The sequence below is a fragment of the Leuresthes tenuis genome, unplaced genomic scaffold, assembly GCF_036924035.1.
Source record: "Leuresthes tenuis unplaced genomic scaffold, fLeuTen1.0.hap1 SCAF_24, whole genome shotgun sequence".
Taxonomy (NCBI): Eukaryota; Metazoa; Chordata; class Actinopteri; order Atheriniformes; family Atherinopsidae; genus Leuresthes; species Leuresthes tenuis.
In genome coordinates this window covers 28,949,595-28,961,927 of record NW_027325378.1, presented here as the reverse complement: position 1 = coordinate 28,961,927, position 12,333 = coordinate 28,949,595, and the positions used below count along the sequence as shown (strand labels likewise).

The following is a 12,333-nucleotide window of genomic DNA, read 5'->3' as shown; positions in this document are numbered from 1 at the left end:
AAAATTAGGTAATGTAAGTCCTCCACTGAGTCTGCCTCTCTGCAGTACAGATTTAGGAACCCTCGGGAATTTCCCACCCCAAAATAAAAGAACAGATTATTTTATCCAGTGAGTCAAAAAAAATGTTTTGGCAGAAAAAGAGGAATTGACTGGAATAAAAATAGAAACTTTGGTAAAATATTAATTTTAACAACATTGATCTTGCCAATTAATGAAAGGGGTAGGTTACCCCAACTTTGAATATCAGATTTAATGTGAAATTAGCAGAAGCAAGGCTAAAGACAAGTCATGTTAATACCTAGATAATTAAACTCCAATGATCACTCACTTTTCACCACATTGAATTTAAAACCTGAAAAGGTGCTGAAGTTCTCCAGAATACTTAAATAGCAGGGATAGAGCGTGTAGAATCAGTTATATACAATAACAAATCATCAGCATACAGCAATAATTTCTATTCAATTCCATTCCGGTTGATTCCTTTGAATAAGGTTGGAAGATCTTAATGAAATAGGCAGAGGCTCGATAGCGATGGCAAAAAGCAAAGGTGATAAGTATGGACACTGGCCTTGGGGGAGGAATAAAGGAGGCGAATGCAGGAAATAAATGAATCACCAAATCTGAATTTCTTTAAAACTGCAAAGAACTACTTCCACTCTACCTTATCAAATGCCTTTTCAGCATCTAAAGAAATCACAAGTTCAGGAAGTTCAGCTGAGTGTTTTGAGTAAATAATATTGAAAAGTGTACGGGTATTAAAAAACAATTGACGTCCCTTTATAAAACCATTTTGCTCTTCGGATATAATATGAGGAAGCACATTCTCTAAACGGGATGCAATTACTTTAGCCAACACTTTTACATCAGCATTAAGTAGAGATAAAGATCTGTAGGAAGGAACCACAGAAGTTGGATTCTTGTCGCTTTTGAGAAGGTGGGCAATAGTGGCTTGTGTCAAGTTTGGTGGTAATGAACCACTTTCTAAGGATTCATTGTATACGGATAAAAGTGTTTACCTCTCTAAATAAACGTTTTAAAAAATTCAATCAGGGCCTGGGGCTTTGTTAGATTGCATAGCTTTAATTGCATTTGATACTTCAAGGGAGAGTGGGGTGTCCAATTGCCTGGCAGTATTAGTATCAATGACAGGATTTGAAAGATTCTGAAGAAATTTGTTCCTTTTAATGTTGTCTGTTGGAAATTCAGATTTATATAATGAAAAGTAAAATCATTCAAAATTAGCATTGATTTCCAAGGGATCAGTAGCAAAGTGTTTTTAATATTAGGTACCAAACGGAAAATGGCCTTTCGTCATAACTGATGTGCCAGTAAATGACTTGCCTTTTCACCATGTTTATGATATGAGCCATGACTGCACTCTGCCTCTTTAGTTGAAATGAGATTGAATTCTGCTTGCAGATCAAAACACTGCTGAAGTAGTTCCGGACCAGGGTTTGGTGCATATTTTTGATCAAGGTTACTAATCACAGTGAGTTCATGAAGCCTTGCATTAATCTTTTTATTAGAAAGAGCAGAGTAAGAAATAATTTGACCTCTCAGGTAACATTTCTGTTAGTGTCTCCCATAGCTATGAATATGAAGAAGAGCCATTTTGATTGAAAGAGAAGAACTCATCAATAGAATTTGAAATGAGTTCGCAAAATTGTTTGTCTGCCAAAAGAATAGAGTTAAATCTCCAAAGTGGTCTGCTATGTTTATAGGTAGAAAGTTGAATATCTAATAATAAAAGAGAATGGTCAGATATTACAATAACTAACTAGTTAGAAGAATTTACATGAATTACATGAATTAAGCTTGCTGTCAATAAAAAAGTAATCAATCCTAGAATATGAGTGGTGTACCTGGGAAGAAGAAAGAAAAATTTTAATTGGAGGGGTTTACGAGATCTCCACGAGATCATCAGGATTAGAATCATCCGGTGAGTATTTAAGAAGTGGATGTTACTCAGCCATCTGTTAGCGAATTCAATATCATTGAAGTTCAGGGTGTATACATTTATCAACAAAATCTTTTTTGCGTTAAGGTACCAGCAACTATGAGGTATCTGCCATTCCTATCAGCGATAACATCAGTGGATGAGAACTGAACTTTTTTGTTATTTAAAATGGCGATTTCTCTAGCTGTTGAATTAAAGTTTGAATGGAGGACTTGACTTACTCAAGGGTAATGTTACCTATAGTGCTCTTTAATGCAAGGATGCCTTTCCTGTAAAAATACTAAATCAGAGTTTAGACGTTTCAAGTGTGCAAAAACCTTAACAGGATTACCCATACTGCTGATATTCCAACTAATAAATCTGAGACGTGTGCCTGACCTAGCAATGCTGGGATCTATGTTGCCATTAATGATTTGAATAAAAAAGACAACAAAAATGCAAATGGATCTTAGAGAGCTGAGGTGGGACACCCTCCCCCCAACAAAACCCTAAACACAGATACACCCACGTCCCCATACGACCCCAGAACAAAGGCGACAGCCGTGTTTCTCACAATAACCAAAAGTTGTCCACCATAGCGTTGAACAATGCGTAACAAACAAAAATATGAGAAAAAGAGAAAGAAGAAAAAAAAAAGTCAGCAGCCACTGATCTCAATACTATTTAGCAGTATGTGTGCAATGACAAATGCACTATATTGAAAAAACTCGCATTGCAAAATATTGTTGAATCAAAAGGTGAACATTCCAACAAAACAACAAAGATGACCTTCTTAATAATGTAAATCAAATTTCCACATAGATCAGATGGATACAGTAGAGTACGTGAAAATATAAATGAACAAATAACAGTAGGCCCTAAGTCCTGTGCAAATAGATGCAGAAAGTATAAAATGAGGTAGTGCTGATCTGATCTGAAGTACAAAGATACAAAATATGGTATAGCCTCGTTATATAAGAGCATCCAGTAAGAATTAGGGAAAAAAATGGCCTGCTATAAACAAACAATAGTGGCACTCACCTAGTTAGTGCAACAAGCCAGAAAACCGCCTGATACTGCACAGGTAGAGAATTAAGGCTAGTGAGTCCACAAACTCCAAGCAATAATAGAACCACAGATCTGAAAAGCTATTGGAGTTCACCCAGAAATTGAGGTTTTGACATAGTTGCTGGCTTCCTCTGCTGAAAGGAAGTCCTTCTCAACACCGTTATATGTGATGAAAAGTCGCGCTGGATGCATCAGATCATACCGAACAGCACTGTCAATGCCACGAAGTTGGCGCCTGACCTCACTGAATGCAGCCCGCGCCACCTTGGCAGCGTGGTCAGGCAAGACTGAGATGGTCAGGCCTCTGACTTTAATCTGTCAGAGTTCTCTAGCGCGGCGTGAAATGTCAACACAGTCACTGTGATAATGAAATCTGCACACAGTGGCTCATGGACAATCACCGGGCTTGGGTTCGGGTTTGACCAGTCCAAAAGCGGCTCCTTTACCATATCGAATGCGTCCTTCAGTAAGGTGGCTACAGCAGCAGTGGTACAGGTGTCAGGACCCTCCAGCACTCCCACTATCCTAATGTTGTTACACCGTGATCTGGAATCCAAGTCTTCACATTTATTTTCCAGCTTGGATACGTTAGCTGTGAGGCACTTGATAGTAGCTTTCATCTCCGCGATATCATCGGAGCACTTGGAGAGTGCATGCTCCATCTCTACGACCGTAGCTTTGAGGTTGGACATGGTAACATCGGTAGCAGCTTTATCGTTCGCCAGCTGTGTCTTCACCGCTTGTAGATCGAGCTTGATAGAAGACAAAGTATCCCGAGAGTATCCTGGAGTTCCTTTTTAAAAATATCAGCAATATTCAATTCAATTCAATTCAATTTTATTTATAAAGCGCCAGATTACAACAATTGTCATCTCAAGGCACTTAAGTAATATAGTCCAATTCAAGCCAATTGGAATTCAATTCATTGTAATCATAATCCAATTAATTCATATGGAGCCAATTCAAAAAATAATATCCTAGCTAAGGAAACCAACAGATTGCACCGAAATTTGTCTTCAGTCCAATCTCCCGTCCTGAGCCTGAGGGACTGTGGAAAGGAACGACTCCCTTTAACAGGAAGAAACCTCTGGCAGAACCAGAACCAGGAAGAAACCTCTGGCAGAACCAGGAAAAGAGGGGGGAAAACACCATAACACCATTCAAAGGATACCTGTTGGAACAGGGAAACACAAGTTAATAACCACAATAATGTCACATGGACATAATATCAATTGAGAAATTGAACAGGAGGAAAAAGAGAGCAAAGTGAGGAAAGGTGTGACAGATGAGGTCCCCCAGCAGTATAAGCCTATAGCAGCTTAACTATGGGATGTTTCAGGATTACCTGAGCCATCCCTAACTATAAGCTTTATCAAAAAGGAAAGTTTTAAGCCTTATCTTAAAAGTGGAAAGGGTGTCTGCTTCCTGGACATTTACTGGCAGCTTATTCCACAAGAGAGGGGCCTGATAACTGAAGGCTCTACCTCCCATTCTACTTTTAGAAACTCTGAGAACAACAAGTAAACCTGCAGTTTGGGAGCGAAGTGCTCTGTTAGGAAAATATCTTACAATGAGATCTTTAAGATATGATGGAGATTAAGAGCTTTATATGTGAGGAGAAGAATCTCTGGCTGCAGCATTTTGGATCAGCTGGAGGCTTTTCAGAGAATATGTGGGACAGCCCAATAATAAAGAATTACAGTAGTCTAATCCTGAAGTAACAAGTGCATGAACTAGTTTCTCTGCATCACCCTGAGACAGGATGTTCATTTCTCAGCTCAGCCAGAAACTTCAGCTTGAGGGTAGCGATGTCAGGGTTATTGTGCGTTGAAGCAACCTCTGTGGGAGACAACAGCTCACTCAAGGATGTGGTCGCAGTTTGTGGACCAGGCTGCAGTAGTCTGAATAGTATTGCGAGTTTTAGAGTTCTTTCCAGACATTTTACGCAGTCTAGAGTTAGACGTCCAAACAAAATATACTACGAAGTGGAACAAGACTAATTATGTGACCAAAAATCGCAGATGAATTACAATTTCAATCGAAATCAGCAGGAGCCTTCAAACTCACATCCTACTCCATTAAAGCTCAGCAGCGTCCCTGTCACTATGCTTTTATTGCCTGTGTGTTAGTGGGATTTGACTTGTTTTTAAAGATTCATAGATTCTTTATTGTCATTTCACACATGTAAAAACATGGGGTGAAACGAAATTAGTTACTCTGGTCCCGGTGCAAGCCCAACAAAACAATAAAACAAAAAAGACAAAGCTAACTAAGGATATATACAATAATCAAGATAAAATATGCTAAATAAGTGGAAATTAAACAGTCCTGTACCATTGAGGTAGTGTGCAATTAGGATTAAAGTGACAGTTTGTAGGGTTCAGAGTTGTGGCAGCAGGGACAACAGGGGTCCACCAGAGTTCAACAGTCTCACAGCTTCTCGGTAGTAGCTGTTACTCAGGCTGGTGGTTCTGCTCTTAATGCTCCAAAGCCTCCTGCCTGAGGGGAGGGGGACCAACAGTGTGTGTGTGGGGTGAGTGGGGTCCATGGTGGTGGATAGGCTGTGTCCCACAGTCCTTTGTGCAGCTTTCACCACCCTCTGCAGCGCCTTCTTGTCGTGCCACACAGTGATTCAGGAGCAGAGGACGCTCTCCACCGCACATCTGTTCAACGATATCAGGAATGAGCTCCCAAGTCCGGCACATCTAAACCTCCTGAGGAAGTAGAGGCGCTGGTGTGCCTCCCTAATCAGGCAGAAAGGGTTGTGTCTCCAGGTGAGGTCATCAGCGATGTGTACACCCAGGTACCTATAGGTAGAGACCACTTCCACTGCTGTCTCTTTGATGTGCAGGGAGGGGTGAGGTGTCTGCCCTTCCTCAAGTCCACGATCATCTCCTTGGTCTTCTTCACGTTAATGTAGAGGTTGTTCTCTCTGCACCAATCCTCAGGTGTTCCACCTCCTGCCTGTAGTCGGACTCATCGGTGTTCACGATGAGTTCAACCACAGCCGTGTCGTCCGCAAACTTCACAATCAGACAGCTCGGATGTTTTGCTGAGCAATCGTGTGTGAGCAGGATGAACAGGAGGGGGCTCAACACACACCCCTGGGGGGAGCCAGTGCTAAGGGTGATGGGGGAGGAGGAGACATCGTGGACAGTGCGGGTCCACAGTGACGTTGATGCAGATCTTGTTGTGAGCCATGACCAGTCTCTGGAAGCACTTTTTGACTATTGGGGTGAGGGCTACCGGCCGATAGTCATGGGGGCTTGTCACTGTGGATGTTTTGGGGATGGGGATGATCGTGGCAGTCTTTAGGCAGGTATAGACTGCCACCTGTTGGAGAGAGGTGTTGAAGATGTCTGTCTGTCAGATGTTGTCGGGACCAGCAGCTTTGCAGGGGTTAATCCAATGGAGGGTCCTCCTCACCTCCTCACTTTTGCTGGGGTTACACTGAAGGGTTCCTCTTCTGGTGAAGGGGTGCGTCTGTTGCTGAGGGAGGTGTTTGCGGGCATAGAAGTTGTTGAGTGCGTCGGGCAGAGAGGGGTCACTGGGGTATTGTGCATCCTTGGTGTTGTAGTCTGTAATGCACTTTATGCCCCTCCACATAAATGGTAAATGGACTTATATAGCGCTCTTCCTCCTGAGCTACAGCCTCCGTGGGTCCTTGGACACAAAGTGTTCCTGGATCCTCTGGGCGAATGCGGCCTTGGCCCTCTTCACTCCTGCAGTCAGCTCTCTCCTAGCCACCTTGAGTGCCAGGTTGTCACCAGACCTGAACCCTGGCTTTCAGCACAGACCAGACCTCCTCATTCAGCCAGTGTTTCTGTTTAGGATAGCATGTTACTGTCCTGGTGGTGGTGACATTTTCTACACACTTCTGGATGTAGCTGAGGACAGCAGATGTATAGTCCTTCAGATCCACCTCTCCCTCACGGACAGCTGCATCTCTGAAGACCTGCCAGTCTGTGCACTGGAAACAGTCGTGTAGTGCAGAAACAGCATCACTGGGCCACATGGTGATGGTTGGCATGCGGCATTTGGGTAGAGGGCAATAGGTAGGGACCAGCATGATGGAGAAGCAGAGGTGGGGGTGGGGGTGGCTCTGTATGTGTCTCTCTCTTTTTTGTGTAAACACAGTCCAGCGTGTTATTTCCCCGTGTTCGTATAGTGACATGCTGATGACATGAAACTAGAGTGTCTGTCACATTTACGTGGTTAATATTCCCTGCAACTACATAAATATCCTCCGGGTGAGTTCATGAACTCACTGTGTGTCCGTCCCCATGGGCTTTCCCCGACAGCTGATTGCAATCCGCATGGAAGAGAAGCCGACCATCGATCTAAAAGGCTGGAGACAAAGCAACGCACAGTTAATCATTTCACGGGAAACCCCCAGCCTCTGTCGAAGTAGGTTCATCTTGTTGTCTCGGGAGCAGACATTGGAAAGAAACAGGGACGGGATTGGTAGTCTCCAGGCATTAGCCTTTAACCTCACTAGCAGGCCAACGCGTTGCCCCTCTGCTGCTTCTGCGCACACCACCTCTTCTTGCTCTCTGTTCAGTGTACCTTCCCTGATTTTAATAAGTTCGGTCCGGCTATATCTTATACGCTTGTTTATACAAGCAAAGCGGGTAGAGTTGGCCTTATGACCAGCTTAAAAAGTACTAAAGGGGGGCTTGACCCCAGGAGTGCTGCTGCACTGCTGCGCGCCGCCATCTTAGCCATCTGGGCCATTTATGTTTACAAATTGCTTCTATCAGTTGTGACTTGCACTGTAGGACTTTGAGATTGTCCTACAATGTAAAGTGCCTTGGAAATAAAATGCATTAATATTATCATTATTATCTTCTTCATATGCAGGTACTCAGTCCTCATCAACAGCCGCCAGTCCACGTAGCTGTCCGACTGGTCAGTTCTCCTGCCATCCGCCAGGGGGCTGCATCAAGGCAGGACAACGATGTGATGGTATTCATCACTGTCCCAGAGGAGAGGATGAAACCGGATGCCGCCAAACTGACATCACCACTCAGTCAGACAGGTGGAGTTTTTACTGCTTATGGTACTCCTGAGAGTAGAAGCAGTACTATCGAATTGAATGTATTCCTCATCGTTGCTGTTTATTCATTTACAGTTCATACACAGCCACCCCTTCTCCCCTGAAGACTCCATCAGTGGCTGCTGTTACTATATCTGCTGTAACACCAACGGTAAGGATACTATTAACTAAAACATCTGCTTTGAGCTTTCATTAGTGATGGGTCTCCCAGATCTAATACGTATCGGCAAACAGGGTTCATTAAAAGATGAGAGTCAGCACAAGAATGTGAATGAGAATTGTACATCACAGCGTGGGGGGTGATGATGTTTATCAGTGATGTTGATGCAGAAAAATATCTCTGATCAAACTGTTTGAATATTTTATTTTACAATCAAGATTAAACATTTTCTAAAATCATAATTCTAATTTCGTGAAACTCCTTGGTAGTCATTTTCAGTCTTTACATTATGATCACACTGCTTGCAGAGTGGGTTTTACAAAATCCAAAGGTTACAGCTGGTAATACAATAGTAAATCTGAGATGATGAGCTCTAATCTGATGTACTGCATTTTCAGGAAGGTCACGCAGGATATATTGGTGAGTTTTAAATAGAATTTTTGCAAACTTCTTTTTTGTTTCACAGTCTCTTAATTGTAAGCGTTTGGGTGGCCAGGCTGAGTGATATTACGAGACAATCCATTGTTGCAGGTATTTGCTCTTCTCCTCTGGGACTGGAGGACGGGCAGATTCGTTATGGCCAGCTGACCTCATCTTCAGAACGTGAGAACAACCCTGCTGATGCTGGTAGACTGAACATTGTCCCTAACATGTAAGTCATTAGATTTTTGAACAGTGAAACATATGTCTTGCATGTTTTCTAGTCCTTCTCGTGACATATTTGTTAATAAAGTTTAGATAAGGACAGCTATCTTTTCTGGTTTCCACAGTCAAGTTATGGAACCTGGTTGGAGCCCCTTGCCCACAGATCCTCTGCCATATCTTCAGGTGGATTTCCTTGTGCCCACATGGGTATCGGGGGTGGTGACACAGGGTAGTGAACGCACATGGGGCTATCTCTCTAAATACCGACTTGCATTCGCCCTGCACAGCAGCCTCTTCATAGATTATGCAGAGAACAGGAAGCCTGGTGGCCCTGCAAAGGTATTGGGATCATTTGCATTTTTAGATAACATAGTTTGTAATGAAGTAAAAACTTTTGGACTGTAAACACGGAATTTTGCTTGTTGTGTAGGTATTTGAAGTACGATTGGTGGGCAGAACCCCTGTGACCCGTTGGCTTGGTAGGCTGGTCAGAGCACGCTACATGCGCATTATCCCAGTGGAATTCAGGCACACTTTTTACTTGCGTGTGGAGATCCTTGGCTGCAGAGGGGGTGAGAAATTTAAATAGATGATGATGATCAAAACTATCAGAACATAACTCCCTTTGCTGACTAGTTTGTCTACAGCACCAGTTGTTTTTATGAATACAGTAGTCATTGTCTCTGCAGCAGTCATCTCAGTAGTGTTCAAGAAAGATTTTTTTCTTCCGCTTGTGTAGATGAGCTGGTGAGCCCCAGCAGTGTGACCACATCTCCTTCTGTGGATGGTAAGGTGACTGCGCAACACTGTAAGCTTGGACAGTTTTCATGTCAACACAGTAAGGAGTGCATCCCAGTGTCAGTGATTTGTGATGGTCGAGTGGACTGCATGGACCACTCTGATGAGATCAATTGTGGTAAGAGTTATAGTCTCAATGGCATCAAATGATCAAAACTAACTAACATTGAGCCACGGACCACTTTGTGTCCTGTTTATATCTATGTGTGTTTCTTCTTCTTGTCTTCAGGCACTGCTCCAACCAGAAGCTTTCCGGGGATTCACAATCAGACCAACTACTCTGGGAAACCAGGTTTCGATGGCAACGCCACAACAGGTGTCCCTGGCCTACATATTACCAGCACTCAAGATGGCTTTCCTGGTGTAGCAACACCAGGAGACACAGGACCAACCAGACTTCAAAAGATTACAACTCCGAGTACTGATCAGCTCATTTTCACTTGTTATCTCTGCAATGACAAGTTGAGAGCTTTAAATGTTTAGACTTTTAAATGTAAAGCCTCCCACCATAATTATTTGAATTTAAGAGTTTCAGTGATAAACCCAACATTGCTTTCATATTTGTTCTTTCTGAACCCATCAGGTCACGCCACTAACCGTTTAAATGTTTATTCAGGGGTCACAGCAGGTCACCCTGGACTGCATCTCACCACATTAATTCAGCCTGGAAGACCTGGTCTTCAAACTGCAACAGGTGGAACATTATGGTCCCGTCAGTTATGCTGGAACCAACTCATTTAACAGAAATTAATGTTATCTCAATGTTCTGTTGATTTACAGCTCCGACAGTCACCACAAGACCCCACGACGGTGGTCTACCCAGAGTGCTTTGTGTGGAGGGCCAGTTTGCATGCTGGTCATTTGGCTGTGTGGACTCTACACTAGTGTGTGATGGGAGAAAGGACTGTTTGGATGGGTCAGATGAAGAACGTTGTGGTATGCATCATTAGCATGTCAGGGTCCATAGGAATGGGGAAAATGGAGGAATAGAATTCTGATAACTTAAACATCATAAGCAAATTACATAAAGGTAGACTCTTCTGCATTGAATATATTTGCATCACACTGTGGACAATTTCCAGTAAAATATAAAAGGTAAAATTGTACATCAAGTAAAGTTTTGTTACTTTATTTTCATGTGTGTTCAGGCACCACAGCCAAGCCTTCAGTGACTCCACAGAGCACCCTGGTGCACAGTCCCTGCTCTCCGAAGCAATTTACCTGTGACAGTGGGGAGTGTATCCATCTTGACCACAGGTGTGACCTGCAGAGACACTGTATGGATGGATCAGATGAAAAAGACTGTGGTAGGTTTTGCATCTCTAAAGTGGTGATCTGATCAAACTTTTTATGTTCTTTGACATCGTCTCTTCTCTCCTCAAGTGGACTGCATCATGTCTTCGTGGACAGCATGGAGTGATTGCAGTATGACATGCGGTCTTGGCTCCTTGTTCCGGCAGAGGGACATAATAAGGGAGGCTCTACCTGGAGGGTCCTGTGGTGGAGCTCAGTTTGACAGTCGAGCCTGCTTTCCTCAAGCATGTCCAGGTCTGTCCTCTGACCTCTGTTCATCACATCATCTGCTTGGATGCACCCTCTACAAGTACCCAGTCTGTGATCTAAAGATAAGTTGAACCACATGTCCATGTGTCTTTTGGTAGTGAATGGTCATTGGTCAGAGTGGACAGAATGGTCCGACTGTAATGCTCTGTGTGGAGGAGGTGTCAGACAGAGGAACCGAACCTGCTCTGCCCCTTCTCCTAAGAATGGTGGACGAGAATGTGAGGGCATGCACTGGCAGAGCCAGAGCTGCAACAACCAGCCGTGCACTAATAAGACTGACACACAGACAGGTGGGTGTGAAATATAGCTATCTGCTGCTGGGGTTTGAATACTTGAATTTTTGTAATCTGGAGATGACATTCAAATGCTCCTGATGTGAATGATTTGATTATTCCAGCGCTGTAAACAGTTTGAATGATATCACTGTTACTGAATGACAGGCTGTGTCAGTGGCATGGTGCTGGTGACGAAGGAAGACTGCCAGGCCAGAAGAGTCAAGCCCTGTCCTCCTACCTGCACTGATCTCAGCATGAACACCAACTGCACAGCGTCATGTGTTGTTGGTAGGACACACATTTTCGGATCATGTTTTTGGGCCAATGATACATAAATTCTAGGTGCTAATGAAAAACTTGAATGGTCTCCTACCTTAAAGTACAGTCTTGATCATTATCTCCATAAAGCAAGTATACACTGTAAGCTGTAGCTTCAAATGTCATGGTTAAAAGCAGTGAAATTTTTGCCAGCTGGATGGGTCAGTTTATTCTAAAGTAACCGGAACATAGTTTATTAAATAGATTATGTGTGTCCTCAGGGTGCCGCTGTCCCAATGGCTCTTACCTTCAGGAAGGACAATGTGTGAATTCCAGCAAATGTGTGTGTCATTGGGATGGTGAAACAATGGAGCCAGGACAGGTGATCAGCACAGACCAGTGTACCACATGGTGAGAGACAGACTCATTTTGAAATGTTTGCGTCTGGTTTTGCAATTTTTTAAAAGTAAAAATACATGCAAATCAGTAAAAACTCATCGAAATGTGTTGTACATCATAAACTGCCTAAAGATAAACATCTGAAGATGAATCATTATTCATTCAGGATCCCACA

At 43.1% G+C, this 12,333-nt stretch overlaps 1 protein-coding gene across 1 annotated transcript in view; it reads left to right on the top strand.

The window, feature by feature from the left end:
• Window positions 1–12,333, top strand: part of sspo (SCO-spondin) — a 145,238-nt gene that overhangs the window by 64,829 nt on the left and 68,076 nt on the right. Inside the window, exons 48-62 of the mRNA XM_072378859.1 lie at window positions 7,865–8,042; window positions 8,136–8,211; window positions 8,619–8,640; window positions 8,752–8,872; window positions 8,991–9,204; window positions 9,296–9,437; window positions 9,605–9,781; window positions 9,893–10,084; window positions 10,277–10,357; window positions 10,444–10,599; window positions 10,812–10,970; window positions 11,047–11,211; window positions 11,325–11,516; window positions 11,667–11,789; window positions 12,041–12,170. Coding sequence (XP_072234960.1) covers window positions 7,865–8,042; window positions 8,136–8,211; window positions 8,619–8,640; window positions 8,752–8,872; window positions 8,991–9,204; window positions 9,296–9,437; window positions 9,605–9,781; window positions 9,893–10,084; window positions 10,277–10,357; window positions 10,444–10,599; window positions 10,812–10,970; window positions 11,047–11,211; window positions 11,325–11,516; window positions 11,667–11,789; window positions 12,041–12,170 — 2,128 coding nt within the window. The remainder of the gene's footprint in view (window positions 1–7,864; window positions 8,043–8,135; window positions 8,212–8,618; window positions 8,641–8,751; window positions 8,873–8,990; window positions 9,205–9,295; window positions 9,438–9,604; window positions 9,782–9,892; window positions 10,085–10,276; window positions 10,358–10,443; window positions 10,600–10,811; window positions 10,971–11,046; window positions 11,212–11,324; window positions 11,517–11,666; window positions 11,790–12,040; window positions 12,171–12,333) is intronic.